At 36.3% G+C, this 21,821-nt stretch overlaps 1 protein-coding gene across 1 annotated transcript in view; it reads left to right on the top strand.

Moving 5' to 3' along the window:
- The window catches only part of LOC145776085 (uncharacterized), a 45,037-nt gene extending 23,216 nt beyond the window's left edge, over positions 1 to 21,821 (top strand). Inside the window, exons 27-56 of the mRNA XM_082587489.1 lie at positions 1,471 to 1,763; positions 2,432 to 2,495; positions 3,475 to 3,620; positions 4,280 to 4,416; positions 5,502 to 5,671; positions 6,492 to 6,560; positions 7,241 to 7,451; positions 7,644 to 7,774; positions 7,971 to 8,114; positions 8,259 to 8,404; positions 8,830 to 8,978; positions 9,116 to 9,227; positions 9,466 to 9,637; positions 9,913 to 10,167; positions 10,285 to 10,458; positions 10,643 to 10,748; positions 11,883 to 12,052; positions 12,343 to 12,466; positions 12,606 to 12,755; positions 13,788 to 13,931; positions 14,365 to 14,466; positions 14,656 to 14,828; positions 14,924 to 15,061; positions 15,299 to 15,429; positions 15,508 to 15,592; positions 15,677 to 15,770; positions 16,492 to 16,635; positions 17,187 to 17,332; positions 19,782 to 19,867; positions 20,250 to 21,821. Coding sequence (XP_082443615.1) covers positions 1,471 to 1,763; positions 2,432 to 2,495; positions 3,475 to 3,620; positions 4,280 to 4,416; positions 5,502 to 5,671; positions 6,492 to 6,560; positions 7,241 to 7,451; positions 7,644 to 7,774; positions 7,971 to 8,114; positions 8,259 to 8,404; positions 8,830 to 8,978; positions 9,116 to 9,227; positions 9,466 to 9,637; positions 9,913 to 10,167; positions 10,285 to 10,458; positions 10,643 to 10,748; positions 11,883 to 12,052; positions 12,343 to 12,466; positions 12,606 to 12,755; positions 13,788 to 13,931; positions 14,365 to 14,466; positions 14,656 to 14,828; positions 14,924 to 15,061; positions 15,299 to 15,429; positions 15,508 to 15,592; positions 15,677 to 15,770; positions 16,492 to 16,635; positions 17,187 to 17,332; positions 19,782 to 19,867; positions 20,250 to 20,427 — 4,344 coding nt within the window. The 3' untranslated portion in view covers positions 20,428 to 21,821. The remainder of the gene's footprint in view (positions 1 to 1,470; positions 1,764 to 2,431; positions 2,496 to 3,474; positions 3,621 to 4,279; positions 4,417 to 5,501; positions 5,672 to 6,491; positions 6,561 to 7,240; positions 7,452 to 7,643; positions 7,775 to 7,970; positions 8,115 to 8,258; positions 8,405 to 8,829; positions 8,979 to 9,115; positions 9,228 to 9,465; positions 9,638 to 9,912; positions 10,168 to 10,284; positions 10,459 to 10,642; positions 10,749 to 11,882; positions 12,053 to 12,342; positions 12,467 to 12,605; positions 12,756 to 13,787; positions 13,932 to 14,364; positions 14,467 to 14,655; positions 14,829 to 14,923; positions 15,062 to 15,298; positions 15,430 to 15,507; positions 15,593 to 15,676; positions 15,771 to 16,491; positions 16,636 to 17,186; positions 17,333 to 19,781; positions 19,868 to 20,249) is intronic.

The raw sequence follows: 21,821 nt of genomic DNA, 5'->3' as shown, positions 1-21,821 counted from the left end.
GAAAAACAAACAAACAAAACAAAACAATGGATATATTCCATCAATAACAAATATTCCCGCACAATGCAACAGTGGCGATTATGATGCGCTGACCTAATTTTGCGTCACTCTTTGATACTACATATTTTCGACAGTTAATCCACGATCATTCTATTGCAAAATTAAATAATTGGCTAGAAGAGACCGGCGGCCAAACTTGGCCGATTGAATAGGTAGCACCGGCGGTCATTCAAGCACTACTTAGCGGCCATGGCCGCAGGCTGCTTTAAGGCTTAACAGTAGGTTACATCATTATAACATAGCATGTTGCCTTTCTTTGTATACCGGACACTTGTAGGCTATCATTACTCAATAGCCTACATAGTGAGCTGATAGATTAGCATTATCGCTATATCTTATCTTAAAACCTGAAAAAAGATTGGCCTTTTAGCAAACAAAAGTGCCCTTTTTTGTAATCTTGCCCCCCAGTCAAAAATCGTTCCGGCGCCCCTGGATAGACTGTTTGTCTTTATTTTAGAAATCCTCTTCTAAAAATTTGATAATGATAGTTTAGGTCTGAAGTGATAGTTTTGCTCACTTGTAAAAGTGTTTAGCCTAACGACTACTAACACATTCTATAGTGTGCATAGTCTATGGCAGGGTGGTCCAACACTGCGAACATGAAGGGCCACATTAGGGTCTGAGAAAAACTTCACGGGCCGCATAGTGAGAAATGACAACGCGTTGCTGAAAGTAGAAACGTTGTTAAATAAAAACTTAACTAAGTTGCGATTTTGAACTTCTTTTCTACAGATTTGGATCTGTTTTAGCTACATTCTTACTGTTCGCAGGCTATAAACATTAACAAATCTTGTCGCTGACAAAATGCAGTTGCAATGAAAGGACTGAGTTTGCTGTTCTGATCGACCTAATGTTTTGCTGCACGCCTAACTCACTTTTTAATCTCTGCCTGCGACTCAAAAAGTGATTTTCAGCTAGTAAAAAAGATACGATACATAACACGTCAGCAAATTAGCAAACCAAAACAATTTATTGTTTTTTGCTTTTGCATATAGTGTTGATCTCTGGTTTAAATTCAGTGGTCGACAGACGTAAGCAGGCATCCAGGGTTTCATCAGCCATTCTGTTCCGTGTGTCGCTTTTTAATCGCTTCATAACGGAGAAAGTGCCTTCATAACGGAGAAAGTGCTAGCAACAAAAGCAAAATATCAACGCACGTTTGTGTCGTCACAAACCGACATTGTTCCCTCATAGTTACCTATTGACTTGATTATGCGCGACTTATTTAGGGTTGTGGCGAATGTAATGTATTTATAAAACGTAGGTGTATTTTTAAACCTTGGATTTAGCACTGACAATTCCGGCATGCACAAAGTGTTCGCGGGCCGCATGCAGCCCGCGTGCCAGGGTTTGGACCACCCTGGTCTATGGCATCAAGCAATTCCATACTAAACTTCAGCATATACACAGGTACTGAGTGCATCAGCTTTGAGCACAGTTCAATCTAGTGATCCGCTTGAGACATCTGCTCTCGCTACTATTCAAATGCACGTAAACAATTTAGCAGACCGTATGGGAAACCTTTCCTTTGAATTTGTTGACATTAAATCTGGCATGGACAACCTTTCCTTAAAGTTCCACGCTGCTGAAGAATTTTCCAGAAACACAGAAGCGTATTCTCAAACAATTGACGAAAAGTGCAAAGAATTAGCCTCAAAGACACAGGAAGATCTATTAGAGATTGAACAAACCTTTTCTACCAGGTGCCGCGCAATAATGGTAATACTGTATGTCCCACTCCCAGGGATGTGAAAGCTGGTATTTATGTAATGCCTTTCTCCTGCTGACATGTCTGTTACTTTTCCAACCGCATCCACTCCCACCGCTTCGCAAGTTGCGCTTCCACATCAAATTTTCATGCCTTAAAGTATATCATAAATAGTGAAAATGCATATGCATTATTTCGTCATAATTTCAATAGATTCTGTAACTATAAATTATTTACATAATTAACTGCTGTTAATGTGATTTGGAAAAGAAAAGATATGCGATCAGCCTGGCAACAATCGTGTAAAGACTGTTGAAAATCGCCTCACACATGAAATGCACCTGTTTCAAGTTCTAGCCGATTGGCTTAAGTTGGAAGCGTAAGCGGATTCCAGATCAGCACTTCAGCTTCACTTAACAAGCGTCACTTCCAGTTTTCGCTTCACATTTCTGGTGTAGCCAATTTACGTGGCTGCGATGATTTTTTAAACAGTTTCCATTGCAATATTTTTTTAATTAAATCAATTGCTGCCGACAAAAGTCGTTCTAAAATTTGTTCTTGAAACAATTTTTTCTGTGGCTCGTATTTTATTGAAATTATTAAGATAAAAAAAACTTTCTCATCAAACTTGTCGGATTTTAAAAAATTGCTGATTTTCAATAGGTTCATTGAACAAACCCAGGACATGTGGAACCTCACCACAGTCGTCATTGAAATGGCCGATGACGTAAGAAGTTTGCATGTCCAGTTGGAAACAGGAGCCCTTCATGGCGCTGCGAGGGATGATGTCGATAATTTGCGATCAACATTAAGTGAACTAGAAACAAACGTAGAGGTGACATACATTCTAGTTTATCCACAACAAAACTGTGTACTTCTTTCCTATCCATTTCAAATTGTGGTACTTACTTTATTCATTTATTTATTTTTTGCCTGAAATCAAATGTCTTATTATTGCAGCGAGTACAGCTGGTCCTTTTCATATTGATTTATTGTTTGTAGATGTCTGGGTAAGCAAAACTGAACTTGTTCCTAAAGACTGTAGTCCCATTTTCAGTAATTAACATGTAGTGTTCTAAAGCCAACACTTCCTATTTTGATGTTTTTATTAGAATTTGGTGCTACATTTCCGTAACGTATCATCCTCCCTTTCCAAGTTTGGTTCGAAAACAAGCGAAAACAATTACGACAGTTTAAAGAATATCACCGTTGAAAATCAGCACATGAATGCGGAAGTTTTAAACCACACAAAGCTTGCATTAAGAAATGTTTCGTTACAAGTTTTCGAATTAAATGAGATGTTTGAAAAGACTTTGCGGACGGTCACTGATCTTCAACAAAAAGCAGATGTTTTGGACAAAAAAATTATGGACAAAAGTTCGAAAAACCATTCACATGGACAAGTGGAAACGGAGGCAAGAAATGGTTTAAATTAAAACTAAAGACTCTGTTTATGTTATTGAACTATTAAAGCCCAATATATATAACAAAATGTATACTGACCAGTGACCAATTTGACATAGATTTAAACCACAATTTGTCGTGTTGCAAGCTTTCAAAGGCCAAAGCAATCTTTCAGACTTTCAAAAATGCATTTCATTGCCATTTGATTAATATTATGTTGCGAAGGTAAAAAAATATGTTCTGTTGTCAAATTAATAACTATCAATAATACAATAATACTAATTAACAAAATACGGTGCAAGGTTCATTTCATCACTGTTGTGATGCAAGAACTCCAGACAGAAATTGCTTCACTTAGCTCCAGATTGATTGCTCTTGAGCGCCACCGTGCTGAAGCTCGAAATTCACTTAGTAAAATTTCGGCAGACAATCGGAAGGCAATTGATCGGTAGGTTGAAAATAGACTTTATACTGCTTGCTTCTGTTCAGTAAAATTTTATGATGTGAAAAGGTATGCTTACGTAGCCCTGCACATGTATAGCATTTTGGAGCACGTTACACCTTACTCTTCAAATAGATTTATCAAAGATAGCTCATTCTTTTCGTTTTATTTGTGATAGTGTAATTTTGTGTCGCTGTATTTAAGCTTTTAAACTGCAAGGAAATGAATGTGGTTATTGGAACCTATTTTATTTGAGAGAAACGAAACGGTTGTTTACCGAGAAGCTTAATTTAAAATGAATGTAAATGAAAGAAAACAAAATCAAACATATTTTTCGCCAAATTTCTTTTCATTTTAAAACATTTTTGTTTTCTATGCTACTATGCCTATTTAGCCTAGCTTATACCATTTCCTATTTGTAATTAAATTAAATTTGGCCAAATAGCGATTCTCCAACCGTTAGAAAATTTGAAGGATTTCTTTTCATAACATTGTTAAATTTAGATTTAAAGTTATTAGCTCAAAATCTTAAAGAAATGTCTGCTTACCAAATATCCGGCTGTTGGTTTTCTTTAACTGAATAATTGACGAAGATATAAAGTAAACTGTTTACACTAAAGGTAAACTAATCTTTGATAAAAATTAACGTGAAAAGGACCTCACAGGTTATCGGAACGTGTCGCCAGCCAAAGCGACATACTGCATACCCACAATTCCAATATACTTTCAACCAATCAACGTTTGTTCGACTTGACGTCACAAATCTCGATGGAAGAAGACGATTTAATAAACAGAAATCATGGTTAGTTTGTACTTTGTTATATAAGCTCAGGCTTGAGTTAAACCAGCAATTTTAACCAGTTTTCTGCGAAACACAGTCTTCGGTAAAAGACAGTCGGGCGTGAAATGATGAAGTTCTGACTCTCAAGCGGTAGCCTACAACCCTGTCCAATTGTAATCGCGGTGGAGCTTTTTTAATCTTAAGTGCTATAATTCCATAAAGGTAAATTTAAATGCAAAAGTTGGTGATATTTTTGCCTCAGCGTGATTGCAGACGAGTGGGCCTAGTTGATGCTATCTGACACTTGACAGTATCAAAGTAAAACGGGTCTAATCACACTGAAAAAAAGCAACTAAAACAGAAAATCAATAACCTGCAATTAAGCCTACGGTTTTGCTACAGCAGAATTATGACATTTCTCAGCTTCCCTTGCAGTTCTACAAAATTGCTTTTGATGCAAAAACGTTCGGCGTATCATACAAAAAGAGTTAGAAGCAATGACTTAAACAATTGTGATAGCCCTACAAGAGTTTTTCTATGCTTTTCGGCACTGCAATGCGGTGTCATGGCTTGACAGGGTAGTTGATTACAATATTACATTATGTTTAATTTCAAGTTGTTACATTGAGAAGACATTGGGCAATGCTGACAAGGCCAAAATGCATTTGGTATATTTATTATTAAAAATAAACGAAAAAATCATCTTACAAAAAAGGGATGGATCATAAAAGCACAAGGACATCATGCAAATTAGTTTTTAGCCATAGCATTAAATATTATTTTTTTAGCTAAAAGTAATTTGAAATATGATAATAGGCTATCTTACATCAAAACAAAATGCTTGTTACATTGAATAGTTAAATACGTTGACAATACTAATAAATTTAATGAAATATAGCAACGACAACAGCTACCTGTTTGTTTGTCAAGCAAAGATCTTATTTTACATTTTGTATTATCCCAGTATAATCAGACTAATCATTGCAATAAAATTCTATTACTACGAACAAAGTAAAAGCTAATGTAACCTGAGTGCATTTTTGATAAAGAGTGAAGACAGTTTGGAGTTTTCAATGTCCATGAAAAACTTTATTTTTTGGATTTAGATTTGGAAAGTCTTTATTTAACGCTCGGCCGCGTTTCACCGCTTCTGCACGATTTAGCAGAAGACCTGAACGGTTTCAATGACATCACGTGGTCACTTGTCAACCGAACTAGTCAAATATCTCTGACGTATGACGACGATCCGTCATCGTACGATTATGTGGAAACTGAGGTATGAGTTACTGCTTCAGCTAGGTGTTGGTTGGAACCATATGATTTTCACCGTGTAGGTGGTAAGCATGTCACTACGTTCACGTTCTGTCCCCTGTGCCTTTTTAATGACTCTTCTTGTTACTGGAATGTGGTGTATTTGCTGTATCTGCGATAATGGCCAAAACAGAATTACACAGAATAGTTTGATAATGTTTCGGGAGAGAGTTTGCTTTCTTGTACCAAAAACAGGCAAGACACAACAATACAACAAGTTTGAGCATTATAACAATATATTTTACATATTTACAAATAGTTTAACAGTCAAACGTTTTCGGCTTAACTTAAGCCCCCATCATGAATTTGAAAATATCTATAAAAATGCAATAAATTTCGACTTCTTGAAGGTAACTAACTAACTGTAAGTATAGTTTAATAAATTATGGAAACAATCGCTGGATTACAGCGCCGACTCAAGATCACGCGGAGCTGGTTCGACTCTCGGGGTGTGCGCTTGAGCAAAGCACTTTCAGGACTGCTCTCCATTCAGCGGCACCTAGTGAATGGAATAATTCACCAGCAACAACACTTCAACAATCGGAAAACTTCACTCTGCCAATCTCGGTAACCGGCCCTGTGTCAAGAGCCTCTACAAGTATGCGAAACTACCAGGAATAACCAATCAAGGCTTTGTCAGTCCGAGAATAAAAATTCAAAACCAACCAACCATATCAAAACTACATTTTTAGCGGAATCACTCATCAGCATCAGTATGGAGCAAACTCTTGTAGGTAGGCTAACTGAGATACGCCTCAGCCTTTTTAATGTAAACTGCTGTTTAGGGTGGCATAGAAAGATCGGAAGTATATGTTCCTTCTGATTCTAATGACTATGGACAAGAAAAGTTACAGGTGACTCAACATTCCCAGTAGTTTTACTTTGTCGAAAAAGTTAGAATTTTTGTGGGAGTCCGATTTTTTTGGTAGAATTATTGTAAATTTTTGAAAGATTGCATGTCAAATAATTCTTTTATTTTTTAAAATTATTTTTATTTTATCTCAAACAATAGTTATTCGAGTGATGATGTTATTTCAATCAGAAATTCATGAATTTGGAGGTTTGAAATTTGCTGTAACCTACGTCGATTTTACACTTTGTCAACGGGAAACCGAAATTAAAACTTCAATCAAGCTTATAAAAAAAAACATGCCAAGTTAGAACGTTGATTTTTCTATTCAACCAACTTTTTTATTATTCAAATTTCTTTTGTCATTTTTTCTTGCCGACCGAGAATCAAACCCATGTTTACCAGAAGTGGTGGGACCCATTTTGCTTGCCCCTGACGTAAATGTGTTCATGAGTCAATTCTGTTGTTCAAACGTCTGTTATTCATCAAAAACAAATCAAACGTTTTTAGTTTGTGTGTAGCCTCCCAGACAGCAAACCAGTCGTTTTTATATTGATTCAACGTCAGCAGACGTTGAATCAATATAAAAGCCTACTGATTTACTGTCTGGGCTTCTTATTTGATTTGTTGTTTGTAAGTTAATCGCTTCATATTATTCTCAACAGAAGTTTGCATTTATAATAGGAAGTTTTACAAGACACCAATCGCAATACTGCTGGTATTTCCTCCACCTTGATTTCAACCTTACGCCAAATATCTAAAGTTTTGGTTGTGGCGAGACCACCACTGACCCAGAAGAGGAGTAGAGAGGCATCTACTTCGCGTTCATTGGATTTGATGATTAAAATAAACCAGACTTTAGAAAATGTCCTTGAAAGACTAACAACAGTCGAAAGTGAGAAGTTGCCTATTGTGACAGTTGATATGCATGTAGGCTAATCCTTTTTTTACATAAGCTTGTTTAGTTTTATTACTGGGCTATAGTTTCACCGTGGCTTTGCATATTTTTCAGAAATTATCTTCTTTTGCAGCTGAATTCAAGTTGAGTTATGGTAGTTTACGTTTTTTTGTTTTTTTTTATTCACAGGGTTTACAACTCTCAGCCAAAAACCGTCGGTGAATAGTTCAATGTTAGATTCTTTGATTGCTAACACGAGTCGTTTATCACAAGCTGTTTATGGACTGGAAAAAGAAATTACAGCTTTGGATCAGACTCAGGTTTGGAGATTTGCTTGAGCGAAGAACATTTTTTGCTTTGTCTTATAATGTCGAGTGAGCTCATTGGAATAAACTCTTTCTTGGTTTTGGTGAAATACGTTTGTAGAAGAAAGCTTAACTATGCTAATGCTAGAAACGTATCAAGTGATTTCTATAACAAAACATTTAATGTTGGCTTACCATCTTTATATTCTAGAATGTTCTGACGTCTCTTAAAAGCGAAATGACGGATCTAAGAACGAATGTGCAGTTTTCAAATAAAGAACGAAAACTTCTAGAAAGGAATGTGTCAGTTTTGGATGAAACTGTTTCCTCTTGCCATGCATCAAGAGAAATTCAGGTTTGTATAAGGGGTTTGTAAGAGAACATATCCAGCAAAGAGCAAGCTTGTACCCTACAAATAAACTTTAAAAAAATTAAACGACTTTACTGAACATCTGGGTTTGTGCTTTTGTTACTTACTAAAGACTATAAGTGTTTGCAGGAGCAAACAATAAACAACATCAGACTCTTGCAAGACACGCACTCAAGGTACATCTGGGACTTTAAAAACAATTCCAGAAATCTATCATCAAGATTGTCAACTTCAGTAGAGCAAGTGGAAGAAAAGTTGCGCGATTACGAAAATAGGTAAAACATGAATAATGTTAAAAAAAGTTTTTTTGTTTTGTTTAGTATTTTCTAATTTTCAAAATAGACGTCAAAAAGTTTTTGCTAACTCATCTAAGAACAAAAATCAAAACCACTTTGTTTTATTTTACATGCTGTTTTAACACGTTAAAATAAATATTAGATGGTGTGACTCCTTAAAAAATCGTAGGTTAGTAGGTCTATGAATGTCCATTTGTTGTTGTGGTGGAAGATTTAAAGTTACAATTTCTAGGTGTACGTCACAAGTTCCAGTGCCAGTAAATGCGTGATGAGATTAACTAATTTTTTTATGTCAGAGCACGGTAGAAGGACTATTTAACTCTATGACAGCTATAAAAATGCAACGACATTCACTTTCTCCTAAACAAACGTCGTTCTTTTGCTGAAATAAATTTAATCGTTAGAATTTCAATGCGATTCTTGGAAGAACAAGAACATCAAGACGCAAAGGATGCGACCACAAGAGATGGATTATTGAACCTTATGGATGACGTAGCCGCTCTCAATCACACATCAAAGTCGTTGATTCGACAAGTGAGCAATTTGCAAGAAGGTAAGTCAAAAGAATTTCAGAGCTTGAAAGCTCCTGAAAGACAACATTGTATTTGCTGTTCCACTTTGGGCCGTTTTGCTTTGCGCAGCGTAAAATTAGTTATTGGTCTTTTAATGCAACTTTTAAAATATCTTTAGATATTCGTTCAAGTGAAACTGCGCGAGAAGAAATACCAGTGTTGAAAGCTGCGGTTGAGAGTATTGAAAGTTCTCTTCAGAGCATTCGAGAAAATCAACAGCAACAGAAAATGTAAGAAACCATATTTTTTGTCTTGTAATTGTTCATACCAAGTTAAAATAATGCAGATTTGGCAACACTTTTTTATGATAATACAGTACTTTCTTTTTTCATTGTGAAGCTTTACGTTTCAGAACATTGATAATAATAATTAAATTCTTAAATTCACCCAAGTCCATAAAACATGATTTAAGATAAGTAGCTTAATTTACATTCAATTAGTATCTACTGCATGCAATCAAATTCACAGAAATGCTAAAGAAGCAGCGGAAACAGTTTTGTCGTTCGAAAATTATCTAAAAGTGATTGAAGAAAACATAAACTATCTGAGATGGGAAGTGGAAGTTTCGAACAACCAAAGTCAAAGTCTTACGACTATTGTAATGGATGTTTCTCTATCTTTCGAACAAAAGCTGCAGCAAGTACGTCCTGCTATTGATCGATTTTCAGGATGTCGTTTTATATCAAAGCAGTTTTAACTCCATTTTTAAGTTTTATAAACGTTTTTTTGAGAAATCTAAAGAAATTCGTCGTGATACAATCGCTAATAGCATTGTAGCATAGACTACTTATACTTTCAGCTACTTTAATAATTAAAAGTGTATTTTTTGACCGAAGTTTTTTTGTTTTTTTGTAAAAATGCAGCCAGCAGGAAAAAACTGTAATAAGTTAACTTGATAATACAATGTTTTTTTAGGAAATGGACTTGGTCGTCCAGCTGCTTTACAATGTGACAGGTGAAGTCAATTCCAGGATGCGAGCTTTGGAAACACAAACTGATCACAGATATAACCAGTTAGATGATAGGATCAACACAACTTTACAAAAAGAAGATTCATATTTGTTTGATCTTCAAAGAACAACTGAAAGTCTTCTCATCGCCAAGCAAACATTAGAACTCGCTATAATGCGACACTCGGTAGAGCTGAAGAGGCTTTCAACAATGCTTCGGGTATTTATTGCATGCCCTTTTGATGTGTTTTTATTTCTCAAGAGAAAATGCTAATCATTTTTTTTTTTCAAACTTACTTCTGTCCTGATCAACAGTTGACAGTTCTGTAATTATCAGGAAGAAAAGGCATTGCTTGGTGCAATGTCTGACTCGATGAATCTAAACAGCAACCAAGTGACTTTCCTGACTGGACAAGTTTTAGAAGGGAGCGCGAGAAACTTCGATACCATATTCAACCTGTCTCAAATAATGGCAAATCATTCGCTGAAACTTGAACAAATTGAAAACCAGGTATTTCCAATTTCTTCTCGACACCAGTCGTGTAACGACAGGGAAACACCGTGTAAAAGGATTCAAATAAAGGGATTACATTTTATGTGTATTTTTCAGTTATCAATTTAGTTTTAAGCTCTAAAACTCCATAAATTACCATCTGTTTTGTTTATTGAGCTTTCTCCATTCTGATCATCATTAGATTTTATTTCTGCTTTCTCGACCACCAAATCCTTCAGGATCTGTTCGCATAGTGATTCCAACCGATGATTCTCCTTCCTTCCAGAAAACCACATCAACCACAAGCGGTCAGTATCAAATGTTACATACAAACGTATGTCGGGATTTGGACTTTTAAGTGAAATTATTGTAAAAAATACTTAAATTTTGAAACATGTTTGAATAATTAGTATAGTGTTCGTTGCTGCTTTAGATTTTTTTTTCTACAAATATGCTGATTTTGTTTTGAATCTTTATCCTCGGACTGACAAAGCCTTGATAGGTTATTCCTGGTAGCTAGTTTCGCAAACACGCAAAAGCTTTTAATGCAGGGCCGGTTACCGAGATTGACAGAGTAAAGTTTTTCGATTGTTGAAGTATAGGGAATTATTCCATTCCACTGCGTGCCGCTGAAACGAGAGCAGTCCTTAGAATGCGTTGCTCAAGAGCACACCCATAGAGTCGAACCAGCACCGCTTGATCTTGAAGTTTTTACGAGCTAACCGACTGATTTATCGGGGCGGCATAAGCAAGAATCAACTTACCGCTTGTTGATTATACGGGCCAGCAAAACATTGTGCCTGAAATTTTAGACCTACTTTGGAATATATTTGGGCACTGATTCTAAAAATGTAGGCCTAACCGTTTTTGTTCATCAGCTCTAGTTTTGAGATATAATATGCCCCTTTGGCGTTGGATTTTACCATGGATTTTAAGACATGTTATCTGTAGAACATCAATATCAATGTGTATTTAAATTTGAGAATTCATCGCAAATTGAAAAAATGCAAAATGAAGAAACAATGGTTCACCTCTCGAGGTTCAACTTGAGCAACTTACTCGGCTCTGCGTTTGTAGCACGTAGCTGATGAAATAATTTTCTGACGACCACACTCCAACAACAATCATAAACTTCCGTTTGCTTACATCAGCAGATCGTTTATGATTGTTGTTGAAGTGCTGTCAACTGTGGTTTAACGGTGCCATATAAGTATAAACAACTGCCAGGATAAACCTTCCAAAGAGGTTTTCTCAGTGGTATGAAGATTAATATTCTCAAAATACTGTAGATATCACAGAAAGAAGAACTGTCACAGGAAGTGTGCTGCTCTGTTGCACACCCAGAGTTGAATATCACTAGTCGATATGCACAGTCAAGTGTCTATTAATTTAATTGATCGTATAGACCCAACATATATATTTGATGATATTTCATTGATTAGCTCCTCGGTCCTCCACACTATCGTCTTCAATTCCTCCTCCAACTGATCTATCAGTGATATTGGCTACTCCAACAAAAATTGTTATCTCATGGCTTCCTCCGAGAAACTTCAGGATAGTCGAATACCGTATCATCATCCAAAGCGTTGTTAATCGATACGACGTTCTACAGGTACTACAGTCACAAGATTACGAATTTGTCCTGTTCACAATTTTATATTTAAACATTAGCAGAATGGATCATAATTCACAAGACTGGACAAGAATAATGTTGTTTGCAATTTAATTTTAGGCGACTAGTGAAAGTCAAGTTGGGTCGATAACTTTTTAATACTTTCGGCTGCAGTGCTGAACAATCAAGAAATTCCACACATTCGACAACTTCAAGTCGCAAATGATTGGTGAACGAAATGGCAATCATTTTTTTTATAATATACATCAAGGATATTGAACACTTCACAGATTGCCGCAGTTGCCCCGCCAGTGACAGTTGATAGTTTGTCTCCAGCTACGAGGTATCTCATAAAAGTTCATTCCGTGTCGTATCAGGAACTCAGCTCATCCATATCCAAAATCATAGAAACCAGTAAGGCGTTTTTCCATAAAATTCAATTCAATTTATTTTTCTTTGTCGGAAAACAACAGCAATGATAAAGTTACCAACAGTTAAAGGTTTTTGAAAACAATAGTTTCTCCCACAAAACACACAACTGCAACTTTTCTAGGTTCAAGAGTTAATGCAAGGCCAGTGACTGCCCCTTCATTGACAACGTTGGAGCGTACCACTGCAACCTCATCAACTGTCACGGAGCATTCTAATCAGTTTGCACCTGAAGCTAATCTTTCACCCGGTTTTAACGTACATAGGATGACAGGTAGGCTATGTAGTAGCGACTCGTGAAGTAGTAAATTCTATAAAAAAATGCATGCTGAAAGACAATTGTATGAAACGCGTCATCAGAAGTCATAATCGATATAAAATCTTACATTTACTGCATGACTGGTTCACACGAGAAACGAATATGGTTTCACAAACTTATTAACATTATCGGAGCAGTTATCAGAGTCATTTCTTTAGAGGGTTGCAGCAATGCAGCATGTATCTAAAAAGATTGTGAACATTGATTTTAGAATATCTCATTTTAACTTTTTGTTTATTAAACTACATCAAGACAGTGGTTCTATCAACTCGAGGTTGTAGATTTTCATTTTCTTAAAAGTTTTTCTCCTAGTTTTAACTTTAGATCAACTGCAAAGCGTTCGAAGAGGTAACAAGTGTTTCACTTCAAAGTTCTTTCGTCAAATCTAGGCTTACGCCCAGTTGTTAATAGTAATAATAATAATGTTATGGTTTTATTTATTGTCGCTCTACAACAGCTAAGGTCTTTTAGCGACAGGGCTCATTTTTAATTTGTATCAGGTTTACGATGTTATCACATTATTACCCGACTCATTCTCACTGCGCTATGCAAGAAAGAACACAATCGGTACCGTTTTTAAAGTCTTCGGTTTGACCCGACCTGGAATCGATCTCAGATCTACCAGCACCAGAGCCGAAGGCGAAACCACTCGGCCACTGAGCTGGTGGCCCAGTTGTTAAGAATTTAGATTAAGGTGACGAGAAGGCAAGGAAGCGAACTTTCGTGCCCAGCTTCAGGCATGCTATTACTACTATTTAGAGCTCTGCCAAAAATGCAGCCGTAAGCTCTTGAGAGGTGTAGTACTGGTGCCCTTTTGAACGACGTGTAAAGATTTTATTACTCAGCAAAACAATTTATAAAGCTTAGTTTAAGCAAGAAACGCTTAAAAAAAGAGACTCTTTGAAGGAACAGCAGATAATAAATTATTACATTAGTTAATGTTCAAATAGTTATATTAACGTTGAGACAATAATTGAACCTCTTCAGTCTTGCATTGCGACTTTGACGTGGATGGCATTTGCAATTTCTTGAACGATCCCACAGCCGACTTTAATTGGACCCGAAACAATGGTTCCACACCTTCTTCTGACACCGGGCCATCACGTGACCATACAAGAGGAACAAGGATTGGTAGGTAACGTTACAATCTAACACAATTAATTTGAGTGTAACTTTAACAAACACATTTCTGTGTTCTTGGGAATCTCTCTTCCTTCTTCCTTCTTCCTTCCAATGTTCCTTTGTGTCACAAGCTATAATATAATTAACCAATCTGTCAGTGTCAGCTACCCTTAGACTGAAGAAGTCTCAAACAAAAAAATCAGTTTGAGTAACCTTCAACACAAGAAACGCGTTTATCACCGCGTTTCATTGTGACATCAGTTTGTAAACATTGAGCAATAACACCATCAAGGAACTTTTCATTGTTATCCTGACGTGACAATAATGATGAGCAATTATTTTAATAAAATTTTGACTTTAATTATGTTTTTGTTATAAAAAACGCATCTAAATAGTCCTAACGCTTATTCTGTTAGCAATTTTATTTTATTATATTGATCAGACCAATTCGTCGTTGGATTCTACATGTTCATAGAAGCATCCCGACCCCGACAAAGTGGAGATGTAGCCCGTTTGCTATCACCACTTTTAGAACCGACTGTGGGTGAGTTCTTATCCTCTGGACATTAACTGTCGCAATTTCTTTATGTTTTCAATTATTGTTTGATACAGTAATCATCAGCAGAATAAAATTTAAACGAAACGCATTAACGGTTGATGAAAGCTTTATTGTTTTTTCAAAATGGTCTGATTCATCATGCAAACTGTATAAAGCGCCAGTGACACATTACAGGCCATTGCTTGGAGTTTTACTACCACATGTTCGGCGCTGGAACCGGTGATTTAAACGTTTTGGTGCAACGGGCTGATGGGCTCTCTAGCAAGAAAGTTTGGAGTGACACAGGCAACCTTGGTAACCAATGGAAAAAAGCAAAAGTGACAATTGATTCTGATTATCCATTCAGGGTGAGTGCCGATGGCTGCTCATTGCTCACTGTTCATAGCAAACATTTTGTCCGAGTAGTGAACAGCTGGAGTTATGTTTTCTTTTACATTTACAGTTGGCTTTTGAAGCTGTTCGTGGTCTGAATTATCACGCGGACACTGCCATCGACGACGTTACAATTCGCAACGAGCCTTGCCCGAAACCGCTGGTGCAATGCGGATTCGAAAGTCTTGACATGTGTGGCTTCACACAGGTATCATTTGTAGAGAGAGTTTTGCACCTTAATAATTTTGTAAATCATCTACTTTAGAATACCTTTGATATTCATTGTTGTATTTTTTTTCCAACTTAAATAAACCCTCAGTTTAGGAGCATTATTATGTGAAAATATTTTTCTTAACTTTCAAGAGGCTTACCATAAATCAGTGTCACATAAAATGAAATGTAGAAATAACTTAAAACCAGGCCAATTTATGACGTGTACGAATAGGACAGTGATGACGACTTTGACTGGGAACGACTTAGTGGTGCAAGTTCATCGGCTGATACTGGGCCGATTGCCGACCACACGTACGGAACAGTGCCTGGTTTCTATTTATATCTGGAAGCTTCTACTCCAAGGTTTGTTTGTGAAAAGTCTTTCGAAAGTTTTTTTTGTGGTTTTAAGTGATTTTATAATCAATCACTTCATACACACAGAGCTTTTGGAGATGTCACTCGTCTGTCGTCACAAACCTTCAATCCCACTACTGCACAATGCCTGCAATTCTACTACCATATGCACGTGAGTCGATGATCCGATTAATTTAGTGAAAAACATCGATAGCAATAGTTAATAGGTTTTCTGGTTGTTGTGAATGATTTTCAGGGAGTGGACATTGGTGCTTTGAATGTCTATGTTCGCGAAGACAGTAATCCGACAAATCTCGCGACGCCGATCTGGAGCAAGTCAGGACCTCAAGGTGAATATCTCATCTGTAGACTTTTATCCTATACGGACCTGAAAGTCAACCATGAATGAGTTAATCTAATAGCTTTGTTACATTTTTCCATCAAAATTTACCATCAGTAGGGAAATACATCCGTAAAAGATAAGCCATCGCAACCTATAATCGTGTCTTTGCCGGCATAGGTGTTGGTGCACTTCAACATACGAACAGCTCAGTTGATTAACTTCTCTCAACAATGTGAAGGAAAAACGGCAAGATCAGGCGGAGGTGGTTCGACTCTTGGGATGTGTGCTTCAATAAGAGCTCTCTATGTAGTACAGTATCATCTATTAGATGGATAATTTGCAGAAAAACAAAACTTCAACAACAAACAAAACCTTCACTTTGTCAATGTCGGTGACCGGCTTGCGTTAGTTGTTCAAAGAGTCTACCAGTATGCGACACTACTAGGATTAAGCTGCCAAAGAAGCTTTCTCAGTCTGACAATAAAAATTCCCACAATTCCCAGTAGCCTCTCATTATAACCTCCGCTCCTTGCAGGCACAAACGAAATTAATACGTTTTGTTTATTTCATTGTATATTGACGTTGCATTGCTCATCACGAAAAATCTTGGGATTCTAAGGTAAACATCTCCATAAAAGAGTTGTAATGTAGTTTTAAAATTTCACCTTTTATCTTGGACATTGGCAGGCATAAACTAACCAACACTAACAGATAACTTTGTCACTCAGGAAACGAATGGTTGCTCGGTAGAACAACAATGGCCTCGGCCGATTCCTTTCAGGTTGTTATCGAGGGAGTGAGAGGCAGTGATTACCATGGTGACATTGCAATTGATGACATCACCATCACAGAAGGTCAATGTGACCAGCCAGGTAAGGTGAAGACGATGCAGGTTTGACATCTTTTCAAGAGCCCGTAAATCGCTGACTAATTACTAAACATGTAATGGCATGGACACTTTCAAATCTTCTGGACATGATTCTAACTCCTCTGGTGTTAAAGAGAAATAGCCTAATAGTCGTATCAATATAAAAATAAAGTATCTTGTGCCAATGTATTGCAATTAATTTCCTAGCTATTGTTGCATTCACGGCGTTATTAAATTTTTTCGCACCACGAAGCCTGACAAAACGAAATTTTTATCTACATATTTTTATAACTACTTTTCTATTTATTTCTTGCCAACTTTCACTTTATGTTTACGGTTGTGTAGTTTAGTTGGGATTTACAAATGGTGGTGTAATGGAAGGATTACATGCTTACAAAAACAATATTGAAAACAAGTTTACAATAATTATACAAATTAAAACGCTGCAGTATTTTGGTAAGAATGATCTTAATTCATAAATTGATTGTATTTCTAAAGACAGTGGAAGTCCACCTTTGCAGAAAATTATAACCTTTTTAATTTTTTTTTTGTTAGATTGTCCTATTGGGGTGAGGTTTGGAAATTTATGCTACAAAGTGGAAAAGAATGGAAGGTCATACCAAAATGCAACAAATTTCTGTGCCTCTGCCGGTGGGATTCTAGTATCAATCAAAACCCAAATACAACAAGATTTTGTAACGGTAATTAGGTGTTTGTTATGCGTTATTTAGTTCAACATGTGTGTTGCTTTGGTTTTTCCTGTAAACCAAAACTTTTATAAAACAGTTAAAGTCTAAAGCAAGGGTCGGCAACCTTTTTGAGCCGCGGGCCAATTTGATAAAATAAAATATACTGGCGGGCCGTAACTGCCGGGACAGCTTTTGTGAAACGCGAATATCTTACCCTTAATTGCACGGCGTTTTACACTCCTATTCATGCTTATATAATATGTTCATTGATATGATAAAAGGAATTTATTACTTTGAAACCGATTATTAAAAGAACAAATGTGTGTAACAATTTAATGTGAATGTTGATGTTGTTTGCATTTTTTTGCCAAATTGCCAAAGTAGACCGCCACATTTTTCTGACATATCAAACAAACTGCTTTGCCATAATGCTCGATAAAAAAGTATTTCTCAGTCCACTCTTGCTGAAAACTTCGTTTCTCCAAATCCACTTTTCTGCGTTTTGCCATCGTTACTCCTACCAACTGTTGGAATCTAAATTTTGAAATATATCAACCACTCAACCAGTTGCAATCACAGTCGTGTGATTCCCTTTTTCTTTTTCTTGATTTCCAGCAAAAATTTCCTTTTTCTTGATTACCAGCATTGTGATGTCATCTGGCTTGTTCAAGATTGCATCGTCTTATTGAATCTAGTTAAACTTTTGCACAAAAATGAAACGTGTGCAATGAAGCATATAATTTGTAGCACGAGGTAGTATCCGTGGTTTTGTTGCACTATGATTTTAGCATGCGAAAAACAACTTATTTATCGTCGCGGGCCGAATTGCGTGCTTTTGCTTGGAACTGCTCGCGGGCCGGAACGAAGCGCCTGGCGGGCCGGACCTGGCCCGCGGGCCGTAGGTTGCCGACCCCTGGTCTAAAGTAAACACTTGAAAGGCATTTTAGCTGCATTTTAGACTCCTCTAGTCATTTCCTAAGAAATCCACCAGTGATATGGTTGAATAAACATCGCGTTGCGAAACGTATCAATAACAGAAGTCACATTTTTAAGCAAAAACTATATTTTATTGCAGCGTTTGCGCAAGAATTTCGCTATTTAATTCTGTAAGCCATAGCCAATCTAATAATTATAGGGTTGATGCGTAGGCTACTGTATAATACTGGCATAATCTCGGGTTGCGCTGCATTAACTTGGTTAACGCATGGCTTTGTTTATGAGCAGTGCGTATTTTTGAGCATCGCTTACGTCTTACGAAATGTGAAAACAAGGTTTGGGGTACTTTTCAAAACCACAAGTACACTCTACAAAAATATAACTTCTGGCTTTGGGGCAACAGGATTAGGCTTTTTGATGACAATGTTATTTCCAATAAGGATTTTTTACTGGCATTTACAACAAATGTTTTTGCGGTTGATGTTGTGAGCAGAAAAGTAAGATATCCAGTTGACCAGTACAAACAACCCAAGCACTCGCATTGACTGATAACCATACTCTGTTGTTTTTGCATTAACAATTTCGAGTGAAAATAGTTGCGTACATTTACAATGCAAACAGCCAAAGTTTTGTATTAACGGAAGTATGGCCTAATCATGGGAAATCAAATGTTTCCTTTCTTTTTTTTATTAGTGAAATAAAAGTTAATATCAACGAAAAGACTTAAGTCCTAACTCAAATAAAAGGCGGTTGGAACTACAGGTGGGCAGAAAAGACACACATGCCCTAAACTGCCCACTTTTAGAACTGAGTTTTCAAATGCCAGTTAGTAAATAACTGAACTAGATAAAATTTCAAATTTTTTTTATTAATTGTGTTCTAGCATCTATAATTAGCTTGTTGCAAAAACTTAATACCGTCAACTTAACAAATAAAATCTTTACAAAAAAACATTAAATGAATGTGGGGTGGGCAGTGGGCACTCTAGGAGGTCTTTCCCTACTTATACTTTTAAATATATTTTATTTTAGCCATTAAAAATAATTGTTACTACAAATCTTTTTTTTGTCCCCAAAAAATTTCCATTCTGGCTACGTCACTGATTGCTTTGAAACTTTCATGTCAATTAATGTTTCAAGACCAGTCGTATTTTAAATAAAAGTATTATGAGTCTGGTGGATAACTTGACTAATACACGTCCTTTTAATGGCTAACTAGTTTTTCAGAAATGATACTTTAAAAAATTAAGTAGACTACTGAATGTGCCATTGATCATAAAGCCTGTTTAAGGTGTTGCGACCGTGCCACATTTTAAACTGATTGTCCTGCTTTAGTATCATGCACGTTATAACGTCCGCGTTTTGTCGCTTCTACCTTTTTCTAGACGTCTGCTATGTTAGCATATATTGTTTTTTTGTTGCGATGGTCAGAAATAAAAACATACCGAACTGAACTGAAGCCACAAGGCCATTTGTTGCTATCTTTTCAGGAGACAGGATTGCATATTGATCACATGTGTTTGTAGGATCTAATCAGCGGCGAGGGAAATCAGTGGACACTGTTTTGGATTGGATTGGACGATCGAGCTCAAGAGGGTGTCTTCGTTTATAGGTTGATAAAAAACGTTATTTCATCTTTCAATCGCTGCAGTGGTGTATCTTTTACTTAATTTTATCCTTTAGATTTTTAAACATAATATTCGTTTTAAAAAGCTTGGATTTGTATAACTTTTATCCAAATTCAGTTACAACTCCATCAAGTACTATTGTTTAAAATTACAACAAGATTAATTTGATGTAGTCTCACAACGTGTCGAGTCTCACATCATTCTTCTTAGTGATAATGTAGCCTACAGTAAATACATTCATCGCCCACAAAAATTCAAATTCACATTCATTTTGCACAAACAAGCAAAATATGACTTTTATCGAAATGCAGTAATTAAGTTTTAAACTATTAGTATTCAAATTTAAGTTTTGCACGATTTTTTTAGTGATAGCACATCACTGGATGCCAGCATTTTCAATGCGTGGAGTCAGGGAGAACCTAACGACGCTTTAGGCGACGAAGACTGCGTGAACATGGAGTATGCTACAAAGCATAGATTGTGGAACGATGTGCCTTGTAACCGAGAATTGTGGTTTATTTGCCAGTATCCAATATCTTCCTAAGATTATTTGTTTCACAAACTGTGCGTGTTGCGTGTTGGGATATTGGTGCTTTTTTGTGTTCATTGTGTGAGGGTCCTGAGGGAAAAAAACGTTATAGTCACAAGATGTTGATATACAAATATCATTTGACTCGTGCAAATTGTCTTTTGTACGAAGTGTAGGCTACTAAGTGTCATTTTCACAAAAGTTATAATCTATTAAAAGAAGTAACCGTAGTTATTAAAATTATAATAATAATTAATATTAATATAATAATAATAGTTATTAAAATAATTAATATTAAAAGAAGTATGTTTTACTTTGCAGTTACATCATTAAAATACCAGTATAGGCTAATTGCGCGTGTCACTTATTCTTTCAACTAGTAAGTAAATGGTTTAAACCTCATTTATTTTTGTTCGAAGTCAAGTTTAAGATTGCCGAGTATCTTATTTCCAAGCTTAAGTTCGCTTACGTCATCGTTATTTGTTTTTAAGTTTGAGAATGTCAGTTCATTTTTTAATTTTTGGAAGTGTTATTTTGGTGATTTATCGGTTTCGACTTCATGTTCAGCCAAATGTGAAGTTTGAAAAATAAAACGTGAAAACAACAGAATGCGTTCCCATAACACAGGCATATTTAGGGCCGTGTTAACTGCCCCCGTTCCCCCCAGCCGGGGAAACATGGCCCATTTTAGACAGTTTAAAGTCTTTTGACTGTTCTTTTCACGTTTTAAATGTTTTTTATTATTTTTTCGCCCAAGATAAAACATGCCTGAAAAACAAGCGACCCAACTTTGGGTCACGACCCATGCGTTAGAAACCACTGGCCTGAGTTGTCTAGCCACACAAATGAAAACAGATTAAAAAAACACTGTCGCGAATGTAAGAGAGTAGGCTTACGATAGGTTGTACAAACCCATGCTTAACGATAAGAAAAAGAAGCGAAGAATAAGCCCACACAAGAAAAACTATTATGGGCAAAATCTAAATTTGGGTAAAACGTTTTAGCTTAGTTTACTTTCCACCAAAGCCTTTGACTCACTGAAGCGTTTCATCAACTCTGCCGGTTTCCTCAAAGTTTGCTAACACCAATGACATACGCGCACGATTTTTTTTAAAAAAGCGGATGGTACCATACGTGACGTGAATTTCTGTGACTTTTATAGAGTGGGTTACACAGTAGATATTTGTGTTCTGCTCTAACGTGTGAGATAGTTGAGAAATTTAAATCGTTAGATTATATGTTCTGTTTCTTTATTCTATTATGCATTTTGATATTTATAATGATGGCATTAGAAAACACTGGATGTCATAGCCTACATTTTTGGTGGTGTCTTCTGAATCAAAAATGCAACTCTGTTAGTTTACAACAAATTCATTATCTCTGAAAGGATTGTTGATAAATTTGTTAAT

Source organism: Aplidium turbinatum, chromosome 8 (assembly GCF_918807975.1).
Source record: "Aplidium turbinatum chromosome 8, kaAplTurb1.1, whole genome shotgun sequence".
NCBI lineage: Eukaryota > Metazoa > Chordata > Ascidiacea > Aplousobranchia > Polyclinidae > Aplidium > Aplidium turbinatum.
Note: the sequence above shows the minus strand (reverse complement) of the source record. Positions and strands in the feature narration are given on the sequence as shown.